Source organism: Zeus faber (genome assembly GCF_960531495.2).
Source record: "Zeus faber genome assembly, chromosome: 16".
Classification (NCBI taxonomy): Eukaryota; Metazoa; Chordata; class Actinopteri; order Zeiformes; family Zeidae; genus Zeus; species Zeus faber.
The window spans coordinates 10,211,408-10,230,235 of NC_137202.1; the positions used below are offsets into that span (position 1 = coordinate 10,211,408).

General features: G+C 40.6%; 1 protein-coding gene across 4 annotated transcripts in view; it reads left to right on the forward strand.

The window, feature by feature from the left end:
• Positions 1–18,828, forward strand: part of vrk2 (VRK serine/threonine kinase 2) — a 35,774-nt gene that overhangs the window by 15,587 nt on the left and 1,359 nt on the right. For all 4 annotated transcript variants that reach the window (XM_080016574.1, XM_080016575.1, XM_080016576.1 and 1 more), the window contains 3 exons: positions 5,670–5,790; positions 9,119–9,177; positions 16,811–16,986. In XM_080016574.1, coding sequence (XP_079872700.1) covers positions 5,670–5,790; positions 9,119–9,177; positions 16,811–16,986 — 356 coding nt within the window. The remainder of the gene's footprint in view (positions 1–5,669; positions 5,791–9,118; positions 9,178–16,810; positions 16,987–18,828) is intronic.

Genomic DNA, 18,828 nt, shown 5'->3' on the forward strand with positions numbered 1-18,828 from the left:
TTTCCCAGATCTCAATCCAATTGATCTGTCGGATGCGCTGGAACACTAAGCCCGATCCATGGGGGCCCCAAATCGCAATTTACAGGTCTTGAAGGATATGGAGTGCATCGTCTCCACCAGGACCTTTTGGGGGTTTGTGCCCCTTTAGTTTCCAAAATCCAATTTTTGTCCCTTCCCGCTTTCAATAAAAAACGTTTAATAGAAATTCTGCCCGTATGTGTGGGGTTAAGGTCAAGATTCTGTCAGGGCCACTCAAGGACATTAATTTTCTTTATCTTAAGCCACTCTAGCTTTGCTCTGGCAGTGTGCCTTTGGTCGTTGTCTGGCTGATAGACCAACTTCTTAAATTGAAGCTTTCTGGCACAGGTGCGTAGATTTCCAGGATCACTCTCTCTGTCCTGTTCACCATTCACCTCCCCATCAATCCTGACCAGATTGCCAGTCCCTGCTGCTGAAAAGCATCCATATGGCATGATGCTACCGCCACCATATCTCATACTGGGGATAATGTTACCTGGCCTATGGGCAGTGTTATGGCAACACCACACATACCGCTTGGTGTCCAAGCCAAAAAGTCCCAAGTTCCACTCCCCAGACCAGAAGACTTTCTATATTTTAATGTATCATAAATTCTTTATTGGCAAGGATTTTTTTTATCAGCTATGGCTGCTTCTATGCTACTCTTCCATAAAGGTCCCTTTTGAACAATGCCGTGGAAGTTGAGCCATAAAGATCAAATGGAGTTCAATGTTATTTAGCTAATGGATAATGTTATGCATGGATAATGTCTGGGACAGATGGGGATATTGAGGGTGGGAGGAGCAGTTGCTGGTGGGGTTGCTGTCTCTAAAATAGTCTATTATAAATTGTATATTATCTCCTGGGGAAAGTATTCCCAGGCTTCACCTTCATTGTGTCCACAGCATTTCTGAAACCAAGCTCATGATCTTGGTTATGCAGCATATGCATATGTTGATGTGGCTTGGGATCACGATAGTTCAGTACAGGTACTCCTCACTAAACGACCGAGTTCCGTTCCTGCAACCAGGCCGTTAAGTGAATTGGTCGATAAGCGAGGACCCGTGTTATTTCATGGTAAGGGGGCATGGTGATTGCGGTGATAGTGTATAATGGGTGATGCACGATGAGATGCTTGATGCTGAGACGCCCCGCTGCCTACAATACACCGCGGTATTGTATACAGCATACGTATACAGCATTCGTAAGTCCGAACGGTCATTAAAAAAGTAGGTTTTCAAATGTGGAATTTTTTATTTATAATTCCCTATTTTTTCTGGGATTATAAAATGTTTCCCAGTGCTAAAGGGCTTTTCTGCTGTGGTATTGTTGTAGGTAAATGTTGGGAGTGTGAGCATCTGTCCGTTTCTGTACTGTTCTTATTGTAGCCTGGCAAGGAGAATGTCATTGGTGCAAGTTCAAACAAAGCACCCACACAAACACCAGTTTATTCTTCCCTTACCAAAACTGACGTAGAAATGCAATAGTGGACTATTGTCTCTTTCTCTGTCTCTTGAATTGACTCGGTCTCCTTAACCTTTTCCCTGCTATCATCCTTTTAATCACAGAATTGAGGTAATTTTCAGCTAGAACACAATTACTACTTGACCAAAAAGTTTAACCTTTTTGGGTACTTTTAACTTCAGACCTTGATTTAAAGAAAGGGTCAGAGAGGAATCCTTAGTTGTGGATGCAGATTATGACTTGACAACAAGGACCCTCTGCGTCCTCCCTGGCCTCGTGCCACCAGTCCTCGTGCACATGATGACAGGTTGCCATGGTGAGATTGGCCAACACAACTCTAGAGTGGCGAGCAGTTGAACCCAGAGCTAAATGGTGTAATTACTACTGTTAGGTGGGCGGCCGGTGGACCAGCGACGCCTTGCCATGACGAGATGCCAAAGGAAAGGGGTTAAGGGTGTGACGGTAGCACGCTTTGGGGAATCTGAATAACAATAGGAGATTATTAGTGTGTGTGTGTGTGTCTGTCTGTGTGTCTGTGTGTCTGTCTGTGTGTCTGTGTGTCTGTGTGTCTGTGTGTCTGTGTGTCTGTCTGTCTGTCTGTCTGTCTGTCTGTCTGTCTGTGTGTGTGTGTGTGTGTGTGTTCAAGGTAGGTATAAAATGTGTGTTTTTGTGCTATTCCTACAGACAGTTATTTTTGAGAGCTATTTGAGCATGCACACACACTACTACATGCCGACATGCGGCCTATGCAATTTCTCAAGCAATGGCATCCAACACAGTAGGGAAAATGGACAAAACGTTGTTTTGAACAGTGAGAAACGTGCTCAGAGCACATATGTAATGTAGTTGTTGATCTTTTTAATTGTTACTCTATTACGGTGCCATAAGAATCACCACTTTTACTGTGCCGGTGGCCCATGTATTTTTCATCGGTTTTCTCATTCAGCTTGCTCTCAATAGCAATGGAGTGCTCTGTAATTATTACAACAATCCGACACCTCAACATAATGCTGATTTAATGCATACTTAAACACCCACTTGGGCAAGCAGTTAGGTTTCGGAACAAAGAAGCATATATTCAAAGTTGTTGAGGCTCAGAGTAGTGCAACAACTTGATAATAAGTGTTTATGTTTAGCTGCCACTTAATACACTTGTCTCTTCCAGGTGCAGTTTTTTGTGTCCACCTTGTCTGATAGTAATTCATTTAAGTACAATTGCCGTATAAAATCGACTGTTCAACAGAAGAGTAGACACTCCTATCTGAAGTCTTCCTGTGGAGAGTCTTTGTGCTCCATCTGTACATAATTTACAGTTGTTATTAACATGATTTGGTAAATGTAAGTCAGGTGTATATGCACCCAAGACTCATTGCATATCTTTTAAACCATCATCAGGTTGTTACATTGGTGATAAAAAAAAAAATAAAAAGCTAAAGTAATTATAAACCCTTCTCAGTGCTGTTCTCTGGGACCTCTGGACAACTGTCATTGAACAGACCTGCAATAACAACTGCTACAAAGAAATCAGGATTCTCCTTCATTGTTGCATATAAGTTTCTCTTACTCCACTTGCTGTTGTGAAAAATATCTTAAAAATCATACAATAATGTAATTTCCTTGGGAATGAGCCAATTTTGTGGTTGGTACAAGAGCATTGAGTGCAACCATCTGCCGTTTGCACAGTTAAGATCAATTTTCAGTTGGAGGAAATAATGCCAGTTGTGAATGTAGTGTGGCTTAATAAAATAAGAAATCAATAATAAAATTCAAATGTAAATGAGAGACGCCCAGTTATAATGCTCAAGTCATATATTTTAAACTAGGCAAAAAAAACAAATTCTGGCGGGCCTGCCCTGATCAAGGCTACAATCACTGTCACCATCAAGATCTTACTGCTCCTTTGTGTGTTTTAACGTCACTGTTAAGCATCAGCTGTCTTTCTCAATGGACAGTGGTGGTTTTTCACAATGCCTCGATCCAAACTCAACAGCTAAGGATCCCCTCCATGTCATGACTCACTGTAAATGGATGTCATGTTAATTTAACAGTTTCCTTGCATTCCCTAAATCTTGATTGAGTTATTTCAACAGCACTATATCTCAGCACCAGTGAGACATTGCTACAATCCCATCACATTTAATCTGTTCCTCATCAGCAGCAGTCGTGCCTCTCCTTTAAACTGGCCCATTGGCTGGGGAGGATCAATTCTGACCAATGCTCAGGGAGGAGATCAGTCTGGCGATGCCAGTCAATGCATACTTTCTCAATGGACACGCTGTGGCCATTGCATTATTGAGCCTGTTAAAACTCCGCTGGCTACACATTTTGAATGGACTTGGGCTACGAGTATTGATAAAGTGTGTGCATGCATGCACATTTGCTTAGGTGGTTCATAAAGAGATCTGCTTAAAGCACCGACTATCAAACTAGTGTAATTTCTTGTGGGATGTACCCATTGGTACATTTCCTTGTACTAAATATTTCTTACTTGTTATTAACATTCAGATCAGAGTGTGTCTGTACTATTCCAGCGTCCAAATCTGAAATAGGATGATCCTTGACCTGACTAGCATATTTTAGGTTCAATATGAAGATACTTTGATAACTACATGATGTTCCAGCAGAATAGTCAAAAACCAATTACTGAGAAAAATATACAGTCTCCGAAATCACTCATCTCACTATTCTTGTACCTACAGATAGTTATACTGAATTTTCCAATCAATCAAAATATATAAAAACAAATATATATATATATATATATATATATATATATATATATATATATATATATATATATATATATATATACCAAAACATAATAATACCGTTCTCCAAAGAGGGGGATTGGTGGCGGTTATGTGTGACAAAAAGTTGTGCCCTTGTCATCCCACAGGACAATGTTGTTGCAATCAGTTCTTGATGATTTGAAGAATGAATAAAAAGTGGTATTGCATGTTGAGAAGTTGCAGACTAACTCTGTGCTAAATGCAATGGCAAATACAAATACTGTGTTATACTGTATGCCTAGCACGCTGACAGCACAAGTAAAAAAAAAAAGAAGAAAAAACAGAGAATGACCTTCATTAAATCAATGATCAATAAACTGCATTTAAAAAAAGTAGTGGCTTTCCAGTAGCCTTGAAGCTTTACACTAGAATTTAACACTGGAGGGTTGTATCAATCTTTGTCTATCCATAAACTAGAAGTAAAATGCGTTGACCAATTGAAAATAATAGTCAAGTGAAGTGACTCCACGGATGTCCTACATACTGTATATCAACGCATGCAGTGCTCCACAATTATCTATTATTGACTTCAGTAATGCAGTGGTGATTTGGACAGTGGATCCGTATGGCTTTCTGCTCAGCTTGCTGACCGTGGGGAGAAAGAAACAAACATGTGCTTAGCAACTCTTCAGCTGCTACACTGTCGGCTGGATCGTATCAGAGGCCACAGGGAATGAGTTTCTGACAATAAGCTCCACCACGGAGGGAACTGACCCAACATGTCTTCTCCCTGAATCCATATTGTACCTTTTAGTCTGAGGAGGTATGTGTCACATAAACATCCTCTGCTCCCCCTCACACTGCCACTCAATCATTTCTTTTTTGAAGACAGTTTAAAATTTGCAAAAATAATATTTTAACGGTGAAACATGTGGATGTGAAATTTCTGTTGTCAAAGTTGGTATTTCCCTTTGTATAAAGAAACAGATTAAACCATTACAATGTAAACATTTTAAGAACTGTATTATGGACCATGAATCAAAGCAGGTGAACGTACGAGACAAAAGTGGAATATACTTGAATGGTTAGGCCAACTGATATAATGTTTGGAAGCACGATGTAAAACAAGTCTTGGTTTTTAACCTGGTCTGTGTAATAGACTTGGGCCCTTGCTGTTTTTGGCTCTGCCTGGACTGCTATAGATTAGAATAAGACTTTTTTAAAGTAATCTCTCCAAATCAGCAACATTTTGAAATCAGATCTTAACATTCAGACAGCCAATTGAAAATTTTACTAAAATATTCCTTAATTTCTCTATCATTATGGATAATACCTGTAGACAACTTAAAATTATTTTTTTTCCCAGACGTGTACCACAGCTATTTGTTTAGCGGATTTGTTTAGTCTTTAATCGGATCTTCCAGACCACCACCTTGCCTCTCTCCTCTTCCTCTATAGCTCCCTCCAGACGTGGCGACCTCCAGATTTTGGGATTCTGTTTGCTCCACTGGCTGTGTGGGACGCTGCCCTGGGACTCCGTCCTTAAGAGTCCCACACAAGTGCACGAGGCCAAGACCATGTAAGGGGAACCTGACACACTGAGAAATACTGTAATTTACACAATTTTAACAGTCAGTTTGTAGTTAGTAAGTTATTGACTATTTCTGAAGCAGTGTTGTGAAACCTAGAATGTATCACTACACAAGGCCATAAATATTAGGGATCTTTTTTTGAGTTGATATTACTTGTACTTAAAATTTCTATATAGATTAACAGAACAAACTTCCATTTAATTCTTAGCATATATTGTCAAAATCCTTAATCTAATGAAATTTCATTGATAGAATATTGTATTTTTTGTGTGGCTTCCCACTGTTTAAAAATAAAACTCCCCCCTTGCAACCTCCCCCTTTACTAAAAGAAGAATATTCTGTTCGGTATACATCACATTTCAGCATCCTGTGGTATTTTGCTGCCGTATTTTGATACCCTTCAGATCGTTCACCTTGGACTGTTTACCACCTATTGGCAACTTGTTGTACTTGGACTGCCTCCAGTTGCTTTCACCGACTTTAACCTTGAAAACTGTATTTCTGTAACTTGTAACTTGTATTTCTATGGAATTATAACTTGCGTGTACACTTTACTTTAAGTATTTGCCAGTGATGGATAAAAGTGGCAGAATGAGGAAGGACCTCTGAGCTGGCAGGGGTTCAAGAACGTACATAAACTTACCCCTGGGCCACACCAGAAACGACACGTCAGCGTCGCGGCAACACTCAAGATACGCTGCCATGTTAATCAATATGAAAGGTCACACCAAGCAGAAACGTCATCGCCACAAAAGCGCGAGCGTCGCGAAAGAGCGGAGCTCCTAAACCCTCAGTTTTTTATGCCTCCGCACTATTCTTTCAGGCTGGAGCGTAGATTCTCATGGAGGTCCCTTCAAAAGATGTATTGAGAGTAAATATTTAATTACCAAGCCTGGTATGCATCAACCGCATATATAAAATTGCTAATGTGCGGCCCTAACGTGGACTACTGAGTTAAATTAACAAATTGATATATTTTCCCCCACATTTCAGCAGGAAAACAAGTATAATACCCAGGAATAGACTTTAGAGTTTACTTCATACTTGGGAAGTTGTTTAATAACCGTGATTAGTCTGGTATACCGTACCTGTCGGCAACACGGAAGCGGGACGGTTTATTTGCTACTTGGAGTCAACTATGTGGGCTGTAGTGACACTGACTTGTCAAACAATACTTTGACAGAAATCTGTCAATTTATTTACAAGGTATTTAGCTATTAATGATTTATTAAATGTACAATAATATAAACATTGCATGTTTTTCATTTTATAATAAAACTGCAAATAACTGATTAAAAAAAAAAAATCAAACACTTATTACAGAAATGGCTCAATAAACACACACACACACACAAACACACATATATATATATATATATATATATATATATATATATATATATATATATATATATATATATATATATACACACATACACATACACATATATATTGTGGAAATCTCCGGTACCAAACGGTACCGCCTTACTCCTGTCAATAGCAGCAATGTATTTAAAGATTTTTATTAATTCTACCGATAAAATGTGTTTTATCCAAGTCAGAAGCTGTTGTGTGAAATTTAAACAATAAACGCTAAACTCATGAACTAATCAAACAACATCAATAAACATACTCCAAATGCGAATAAAATGAAAATAAAAGGGTTGAAAATGAAAGCAAAGATATACTTACCCATTGACAGTTGAAAAGTTTCACAATTTGAAGTTTAAAGTCTCGAGAAAGCTGCTTACGCGAGCGCGTTAGGGAGTGAGGGCGTTAGGGAGTAGAGGGAGTGAAGACGGACCCGTAAAAAATTGCCGAATCGTCAAATGACGCAACGATTTCTCGTTGCTGACATGTCACTGAGTACAGTATGTCGCTTCTGGTGTGGCCCAGGGGTAAGAGTGCTCCGATTAGGGTGTTTGGGGGCGATCGCTGGAAGCAGTATCGGCCAATACCGATCACAGGGTCTATTTGAAGGCCTTCTATTTATCGTGTGGCATTATTTATTTCCGCTGTTATATGCGTCTTTGGTGATGATCACAAGTAGACAGCTCTAATGCCAGGTGTAAATGCACCCAATGTGTCCTCAATGCTGTTTAAGATCCGATCGCTCAGACCACATTCCGAGGTCCCATATGGCCACATTCTTTTAGCAGTGTAAATGTGAATGTATCCTGGGCCACATTGTAAGACCGCCTACTCAACTCATTTCCTCCACATAAAAACAAGATTTATTATTTACAAGTATATGTACAAAAACATCCAGTTTTTACGCAATTGTAAGTCCCATAGCTCCGGAACGCAACGGGGAGATGTGCATGATTTAGCATGGGACACAGGTTTTTTGTTTTGTTAATTTCATTACAATTATCGTGACCTTCCCTTAGTTGTTTAAAATAAATTAGTTTCATACAAGTAGGAATCAAACGAAAATAAATATCTGTCTACACCGCTGTCTAGACCGTTAAGTGGATCCTTTCCACTGTCCCGGGACAATGGATAAGTAGTGATTCAAGGCATGTACGGTGCACCGCTGTCTAGAGGAGAAAAAGCTCTACTGCAATTCTGAGTTATGTTCACATTATATCATTGTAAGTGTGATAATCAGAATGTTATATGTATTATAACATTCTGTGGCACTTTCGCCTACCACGCGCCACCCAAGTGGCGTGTTCAGGGACCTCCTGTACTCAGACACAGACAACGGGGCTGTAAACACCGGTTTATTGTACTGTAGAGAGTGGGCCAGTTGGAATCAGCCCAGGAGCAGATAGATGTCTGGCTCCTCTCCTGAGCGTGTGTGGGGATGGGGTTTTACCTGTTGCTCATTAGACCGAGCAACAGGTATGCAGCCACTCTGATCCTGGATCCACCAATTACCTAGATCCAGGTCAGGTGTGGTTGCTCAAACCACACCCTCCCCACACCACACATTCAGTGTTGTAATATTGCATGATGTGGGCTCGATGCCTCTCTCCTCCGCTATAAACGCTACAGCAGCTTCCTATATTTCCCTTCCATTGATGGCCTCCTCCAACAGAGTTCTGCCCCTTTTTTGTGTTCTGGCAGTGGAGAGAAAAACCTTTTTGGCCATGTTAATCCTCTTCAGCCGAGAGAACTAATATGGCCTGTAGAGCTGTTTGTTTTGGCTTGAATTCAGCCCCCCTCTTAACGGCACATTCTTTCCATGTTCGGTAATCTACCTCTCAGGTCTCTCTCTCTCTCTGTCTTCCTCTCTCTCATTTTGTCCTTTATTCTCTTGATTCCATCCCTTTTTACCTTTTTTATCACACATCCCTCTGTTGTTCCCAGGCTGATGGATAACCTGCCTGGCTCGGTCCAGCAGCTCTCTACCAGTGGAGCATCTACAGGTAAAGTGAAGGTTGTGCTGTGTCATCGCATCCTGTTTGCAGGAACTTACACATACTCTTTATCAGCCAGTAGATTGTCATGCAGTCGATGCACAACATTTTGACCTCTGCATACATAATTAGTATAGAGTCAAACATATTTGGGAAAAATGAAATGTTTGTAATAATAATAATGCCACAAAGGGCTTGTTGGGGTCCAGTCCTGATGCACATTTCTCACTTTATTGAGTTCTCGGGTTAGTTACTAAAGTTAAAAAATCTAGAAGACAATAACGACACAAACATCAACATTGGTCAAAACACTCCAGAGTTAAAACAATTACATTCTAAAACAATTAGATTTGTAAGCATATTTCAAAAATGTCCCAATGGTATCAAGGAATCAATATTTATTCCATGAGTCCAGAGCACAAATTAAAAGCATTGAGAGAGTCGAGAGTACAATGATGGGTACTATAGGCATCACCAATAATAAATCAAAGAGCAGAGTGATATATAGCATCTAAGGGTTTAAGGGTGGTAACAGCAGCATGTCTGTATATTTCATCACCATAATCCAAGACAGAAAGTAATACAGTTTCAACAATTATTTTTCTCCTACACATGGGAAAGCGGTCTCTATTTCAAAAAGAAAGCCGAGTTTCAGCCACAACTTTTCAACCAGTTTATCAATATGAACTTTAAAAGTGAGTTTATTATTGATCCAGATGTCTCAATATTTATAGTGTGGGACTCTTACCATAGCTGTACCATGTAAAGTGCTAATATGAACTTTGCTATAATTGATTTCCTTTGCTCTTGTGAATAGCATATATATATATCTCAAGTTTGAGATTGATATATGCCTCTTGAAGAACATTTAAAGAAAGTTGCAGATTGTCAATAGCCAATTGCATGGAGTCAGCCCAACAGTATTAGATAGTGTCATCTGAGTACAGATAGACACTACGGGTATTAAAAGACTGGACAATATCATTGATACAAATTGTGACTGGTCCTAAAATCGAACCTTGAGGGACACCTTTAGTTATCCATAAAAATGCAGATTGAACATTACCCATTTTCACGCACTGCTGTCTATTGGAGAGGTCATTTTAGAACCATCAAGTATTATGATCACAGCCAGTCCTTAGCAGTCTGTGTAAGAGCAGAGAATGATTAACTGTATCAAAGGCATTTGATAGGTCGATGAACTGAGCAGCACACTGCTATGACAATATCATTTAAAATGAAAGATGTTGCGGAGATGGTTCTGTGTTTAGCCCTGAAACCTGGCTAGAAAGGTCTTGAGCTGATTGTTTACTATTGATTCAAGTATTTTAGACAGACAGCACAATTTAGAAATGGGACGATTGTCATTAAGGCAACTATTATCTCCTCCTTTATAGAATGGAGTAATGTAAGCAAGTTTTCTCACTAAGGGAATTATACCTGATGAAATGGATAAATTAAAAATATGTGTAATATATTCTGAAATCATCAAGGCAGAGAGCGGGATAAAGAAAGGGTCCAGACTGTCTTCTCCAGTTGCTTTCTTGCAGTCACTGGAAGGAAGTGCTCCAGTAGCTGCATTGGGAGTCAGGAGCTTGAGGGCCAACTGAGGGACAGAATGTACAAAGACATCCCTTTCTGGATTACTCATAGATTTAACAGATCCCGTGCTCCCATTTTCAAATAGGTTACTGGCCTCAGCAAAATATTTGTTAAAAGCTGTGCATATGTTTTTGTGTTTCTTTGTGATCAGATATTACACACTGACCAGAATTCACACGTTTGGGGAGGGAAATTGCATTTTCATTCTCAGTCAAATTGACTACCTTCCAGAATTAAGCTGGATTTGATTAACACATAAATATTGGTATTTAAAATAATAATCAGATTTAGCTTCCCTCACTGACTAAATTTATTTCTCTTTAACTTGAATAAGGATGACAGTTCAGAGGTGAGCCAAGGACTAGACCTATCTCTAGTTCTTTGCTCTTTAAACAGGGCATATTTGTTAACCACTAAGTTGAAGGTGTTATTATTGAGTGTAAATTATCCAGTGCTATATCAACATCTGGGATTACTAATGTATTTAAATAGCACTATAAAAACGATTGTGTAACAACTCGCAGTTGAACTTTCTTTAGTCGCATATCCCCCTGCTTTTTGTTTAACCTGTGCTGTCAGCATGCAGGGCATACAACACAGCGTATTTGTGTCATTGCATCTAGGACAGAGTTAATCTGCAAGTGGAGTTCAACGTCTCAACCTGCAATGCAACACTTTATTAATTCTAACACTCTGTCCTGTGGACGACCTGTAGGATGATGAGCACATTTTTTTGTTACACAGAACCACCACCAACCCCCCTCTTTGGTGAATTATTTTACAATGTTTGCGTCTATAAACAACTAATCACTACTCCAAGAGGGGGAGAACCACCACGTGTGAGACAAATTAACATAGAACCAAACAACAACATGTACATGGAAAAAAACAAACATAGAAACAAGCAACATGTATCGTAAAAACACAGTTAATGAAGTTCAGGTAAACTGGAACAGCAGTTCAAGTTCAAGTTCAAGAGATTATTTGTCACATACATATACATACGTTCATACATATATGCAGTGAAATGTCATGACACCCGGTGATTACGCACAATAAGCTCTATAAATACTAAAAAATACCAAAATGTGCGTAATCGACACAAGGTGCTCACGCAGGCAGCCGCAAGGGGAGGCAGTTGGGCACGTGGCCTCTTCCTGTCATAGTTCTGGCAGTAAATGAGGAAAAAATGGAGAGGGATTTAACCAGGAGGGTGCTGGGCTGCTTTCAAAGCAGGTGCCGGTGGCGTGGCCGCCCCTGAGTCGAGGGTCAAAGCCAAAAAAGAATAATATCACAGTGCCAACAATCTAAATTGGTAATTCAAAATCAGGTTAAGTTAGGAAGCTCTTCAGCGGTTCAGTAGTTACACGTGGGCGTCACTTCATAACCGGAAGTGATACAGGTATGTTCTCCAAAGAACATCGTCCTGGCTAGTATTTTGGCTCCTGGGAAAGGAAACTGTTGTCTCTATGTTTAGAATTGTTTATAAAGAAACATTTAACTTTTTCAAATATTTTACCTTGTCATCACAATAAGTAATTGCTTATTTCACATTTGGTGAGCAATGTGAAATTTCCCATTGCTCACCAAATGTGAAGAGCACTATCTCTAGGTCCTTAAAAAGTCTTGCATTACAATTTCACATCGCAGTGACCCGTCTCCCTCTCCAACGGTACTGGCGATGCGCGCCCTAGCGATGGGTGCCCACCGGCACACCAGAACTGTTTTTGCTTTAAATGTAGGTTATTTAAGTCTCCTTATGGAACGAAACCTTGCAAAATGGGGACACTTTCTCTGTGATTCTCTCCCTGACCACACCCTCTCCATGCGTAATGCGCAAAAATAATCTTTGCGGGTCTACAAGTTGTTCCCTGTTCGTCCATGCCCCGTCCCCACACAGGTTTTAGTTGTTTTATTTGGAGGAACGGGGCACGGCGATTGGGGCGCACAGAGAGCAGTGTTCCATTCACACATAAAAATATATGATTTCCCTTATTTATAATTCCTCAGTGAATTATTATCCTGGTACATTTTGTAAGCATTCTGTTTTATCCTCTTCTTGTAATGCACACTGATTGACAAAAAATAACTTTTTTTGTTCTGCTTGTAGAACTATGTGTAGACTTTGAGCAGGCGAGCACACACAGGGTGGCAGAGCTCGCTACAGAAGTCAAACCTTGCAAAATGAATTTTTTGCTGTTTGTTAATCGCCCCGGTCGAAATGCCTTTTAAAAGTTTTCCGGCTTATCGGCCCTCTTCCTAAAAAGAGAGGTCACACCTGTGAGATGGCTAAGTGTGTGATGTATCGCGTGGGCCCGGTGCCCTTTATCTGATGGGCCCCTGGCTGCTAGCCGCAGATAAGACACGGGGCATGCATCAACCAGGAGTGAACGTGGCGAGTTTTATATACCTTTTCTGGCCTGTTCGTGATGTTGTCGTGAGGTTTTAATGTGTAAAGTAACTCTGCACAAAGCACGTCTGTTGCCCTGAACACATCAAATGTTCCGGAGGCTGAGATGCATCTCCACTTCCATTATCTGGTCTTTGGGGACCTTTAAGGACACCATGACGTGGGTGTGGTTAGGGTATTGCACTTTTCGGTACCTTCGATATCAAAGGGAAGAGAAGCTAAATACTTTTCTTTAGGCAGTGGACTGAAGGGTCTGCTTGAAACGATCCATCCTCAGCGAAAGAGTAGGGTTTTTTTTTTCCATGTAAACAAAATATTTTTATAGATTGATTAGGCAAATGCTAGGGAGAACAATACCGCAAATCAATTGAAAAACTTGTTCTAGCGTCACCTGACTCGAAGTCCGCCAATGATATTAGTTCAATTGGGATGTAAACAAACGGATGAGAGGAATTGACGACTGAAGCTGTGGATACTGCTGTCAGCTAAGCGGAAGATGGTCTTCGACCCTCATCTGGTCGTGTCTTTGAGTGAACTATTTCTCCCATCTGCATGTAATGCACTGGATTGGAAGGAGATATGGTGCTTTCCCTAGGTGACCTGTAGCCTCTGTTGTGGTTGGGGAGAGAACTCCAACCTTTGGTGCTGTGTTGTCATTTGTACCTGAACGTGTACTTCCTCATCCATATATTGAAATGGGAAACAAAATGAGGTAGGGGAGTAAGATCGAAAGAAATAAGTGATGATGGTATGGATTGTAGTAGTCATGCCTCAAAAGTTGTAGTTTGTTTACAACTCCTAATGTTTCCCTAGGTAATCCCAGATGCTCAGCCCTGCTATCAGACGTCTTCTGGATCTCACCTGACCCTGACAGTTCTATGATTGTTGATGCCTTAATATTTTTTTTCTAAAAGCCATTTGAAGGCAATACTTTTGCTTGTAATAATATGCAAAAAGCTTGCTGAAGCCTAATAAAATAGCCCGATGCAGAACTGACCTACCCATTCGAGTGCTCAGCCCATCTTTTTGACTAATGAATGCAGTTCTTGGATTGAGTCGGGGTCCACCCTGTGTTCCGAGAACCCTAAGTTCCCTCAATGTAATTTTTTCAAACTGAAAACAGCCCCATGTTGCCGCAACATAAAAAGAGGAATTATGTTTATTACTATTAGCCCGGCATCGCTAGACCAATCAAAATGCTTCCTAGTCTGAAATCTCTCGGTTCATTTTAAATTTCCAAGGGGCGTTTGCACGCAATTGGATAGACCTACAACTAATCAGAGCAACAAAATGTGATGTGGCACTGAGCAAGTGAGTTGGTAAATTAAACTTTTACCAAATTCTGTCAGAATTACAGCATCTATATTATCAACAAAAGTTTTTTAGAGAAGATACACGTCCAGTTTGTTTAATACTGTTGCAATAGCAGATTCAACAGAGCGTTCCAGGTCAGCAGCAGCCATCTTTGTAAGGTGCGTCAACGATGCTCCTCTGCATGGGCGTCTTATCAAACTCGCCCCCATATTAGATAAACGGTTGTGACTGGCCCGACGCCGGCAAGGTCGGTGGAAATCTGTTTGAATGGGAGGACGGCCAGATGTATCTGCCAGAGCAAATGAAACATGAGCTGCAGGTGTGCCTGGTTCCCAGGCTATATAACTATAGTATACAGTGGTACCTCGACCTACAACTGTGATTCATTCTATAAGAACGGTCGTATGTTACAACAGTCGTATTTCGAAGCAATTTTTCCCCTATGAATTATGAAATCATGAAGGGTGAAAATAAACAAAACACACAGCACAAACACAGTAAATATGAAAAGAAATATCGATAAGCCACGAACTACATGCACACACGATGCAGGCCGCCTGCTGACTGACTGCTGACTGGCTGCCGACGCGCCAACTGCAAATTTCCACGGTCGTATCTTGGAGCAGTCGGTACAAATTTTCGCGACTATCGCTACTCATATCCTGGATTAGTTGTAAGTAGATGCAGTCGTCAAAATTTCCAAAAAATGTCAAAAATGCATAATCTGATAGTATGTGTTCAGTGAATATCTGATATAGGGTTTATGGAAGTGGCTTTCAAAGGTAGTGTTATTGAAACACGTTTGTCGTACGTTACAGTGAACAATAATACAGATGTATGACGTTAATAATTACGTTTTTTGCTAATTAAGATTATGTATGTTTAATATACCAGTGGTATGGACAATGTTCTTTGTATGTTGAGGGAACATATGTTTAGGGCAATATAGGACCTTGGGAACATAGGCTCCCATAGTGTTGGTGTAAGGTACAAATTTGATCCTACAGTAGATCAGCATCCCCACCATGGCACGCCTTGACAGGATTGTGGACTGTTCACGCAGTGTTTTAGAAACTAGAGTACCTTGCGATGAGTCCCTGCTTTTAATGCTGAAACAATGAACATGCTTCTTTTTTTTTTTTAATGATTCACTTTAAAATGGATTCTTAGCATATGTGCACACAAAAGTACAAGGTCAAAAAAAAAAAAAACAGCTAACCCTTTTAAAGCTGCTTTACGAACCTTCAACATCCTGTACCGTCTTTTCTCGCCTCTTGAGGGCTCTTTCAAATATTTATTTTGTTGGCATACTGCATGTAGCATTCGAGCTCGCACATCTGCAATGTGGCTGTCTCTTAGGTCATATTTTTGTGCAAATGTCCAGCTTGTAACGGAAAAGTGTTATGTTTGTTGTCCGGCTTGTTACATGCAGGCAGCGCTCCATATTTCTTCCCGTTTGCATCCAGACGTGCGAGGTATACACGTGTTTGGGTTTATGCAAAGATGGCAGATGGCAGACATGACTCAGCAAAATAGTTGGATGAAGTAGTTTATTTGGACATTCTTCTGAACGGATCAAATTATATATTAGGAGCTCAATTTAGGGTCTCTAACAAATAAACAAAATCTTTACTCTATTTAATGTTAGAAAAATATGGGAAAATTACATTTACATTTAAAGCACCTGCAAAAGGAAAGTGTTTATATATCTTACATGATTATATTCCAAACGTAGACATTCATTTGTTCGTTCATTCCATATACTACATGACTGTTTTTAAGCTTCCGAATTTGTTTGGAACCAAGCTAACATATAATACCGCTATGTCAGTCCAAGACCCGCTCTGCATGTTTACATTTTGAGGTCCTATTTAAGCCATACACGGTTGATATGTTCAATGGCATTAAACACTACAATAGAATTGGTTCATCGACTAGAGCTATCCCGCAATTTGCCCGTGCAGACTGAATTAAAATATAAATTTGTGAAAGTATACGATCAAACCAGAGGTACTAACAAATCTTAGACTTTATATAATTATTTAATAATAAAAAATTAAAAATAAAGGTTCTCTACCGATGGAGATCAATCAACACAAGTGTTCGGCCTTTTTTATTAACTCAAAAGGAGAGTTGATCTCGAATGAAGGAACTTCCAGTCAATGAACTGTCAGTACTTCTTGTGGATTGACTGGAAAATCTATAAATTATATGTGATTATGTGTTTATGGTTCACCATTTAAATGTCACCCGAATGGACACTGCTTCCTTTTAAAGCTTTTTTTTTTTTTGCTTTTTCTTCATGCTCCACTCCAGAGGAAATTGCCAGATTTCTGGACTGCGTCAGGTCTCTGCGGTACCAGGAGCGTCCAGATTACCAGAGGCTCAGGGAGCTGCTGGCCAGCAGCAGCCTGGGAAGGCTGGACTTCTCCAGGCCACATGGAGAAGTAACAGCAACAACTCGAGCCAGGGAGCCTCCTGCTCAGGACAAGGTAGCTGTCATTAAGCTTTTTGTCATTTAGTCAATACAGTCTGGAGAGATCTTAAATGTCTACAGTCAATTGGATATTCCAATAACTGAAGGGCGGATTTTAACTAATCAAAAATATGTCCAGTAGGGCTGCCCAATACACAGATCATCCACAACATTAAAGCCACCTGCCTAATATAGTGTAGCTCCCCCTTGTGCCACCAAAACAGCTCTGGCCTGTGGAGGCATGGACCCAACAAGAGCTCTGAAGGTTACCCGTGGTATCTGGCACCAAATGTTAGCAGCAGATCCTTTAAGTCCTGGAAGTTGTGAGGTGGGGCCTCCATGGATCAGGCTTGTTGTTCCAGAACATCCCACAGATGCTCGATCGGATTGAGATCTGGGAAATTTGGCTGCCAAGTTGAATTGAACACCTTGAACTCCTGGTCATGTCCTCAAACAACCATTCCTGAAAATGTTTTGCTTGACCTTCAACAATGTAACAATGTTTAGGGAGGTGGTACATGTCAAAGTAACATCCACATGAATGCCAGGACCCAAGGTTTCTCAGGAGAACATTGCCCAGAGCATCACACTGCCTCTGTCAGCTTGCCTTCTTCCCATAGTGCATGCTGGTGCCATCTCTTACCAAATAAAATGTGATTCATCAGACCAGGCCACCTTCTTCCATTGCTCCATGGTCCAGTTCTGATGTAGGCACTTTTGGCAGTGGACAGGGATCAGCATGGGCACACTGACTGGTTTGCTGCTACACAGCCACATACACAGCAAGCTGTGATGCACTGTGTGTTCTGACACCTTTCTATCATAGCAGCATGAACTTTTTCAGCAATTTGTGCTGCAGTAGCTCTTCTGTGGGATCGGACCAGACGGGCTGGACTTCACTCCCCACGGCCATCAATGAGCCCTGGGCGCCTATGATCCTGTCACCGGGTGTCCTTCCTTGGACCACTTCTGGTAGGTACTAACCACTGCGTACCTGGAACACCCTACAAGACCTGCTGTTTTGGAGATGCTCTGACCCAGTCATTGAGCCATTATAATTTGGTACTTGTCAAAGTCGCTCAGATCCTTACGCTTGACCATTTTTCCTGCTTCCAACACATCAACTTGAAGAACTGACTGTTCACTTGTTGCCTCATATATCCCACCTCTTGACAGGTGACATTGGAACAATATGAGCAATGTTATTCACTTCACTTGTCTGTGATTTTAATGTTGTGGCTGATCCTTGTATATCCTTTCAATATTGATATTGTAAGTTAAATGTTGTCGGTAAGCCTGCCTTACAGTAAAGTAATGCAACTTTCTGAACTTCATAGATTGTTCTCGCTGTTTTAATCAAAGCTGCTACCTGCTTGGATGTAATATCCGTATTACCAATGATTCTTAAATAACTTGGTGTAAATATCTCATGGAAGTACCGATAGCCATCCCCAAAATGTCATCAAAAAAGTATTGTGATCATTGATTTTGTCAATGTCATCCAGCCCAAGGGTCCAGTTAAGACGGTTTACTTCTGTAGTAGTCTGAGAATGAAAGCGCTCTTTGAGAAGCAGTAAGTTCCAACAACCAGGGCTGTGTGTACAGTAAAATTAAAGGACAATATCATCATCATATAAGAGCCGCATTGCCATATTACCACAACCTTATTTTCAGTGACAAGACGGCAGTCAAGGTCCAAGCTAATCTTCCCCCAACCCCAAGGTGTAGAGCAAAGTGGTTCTCTCTGAATAAGCCAGAATCAATCCACTGACCCCCACCACCCACCACACAGCCCAGATTTGAAGGCTTTAATGACGCACTTTCACAAGAGGCCAAACACATCATGTGCATCTTTAAT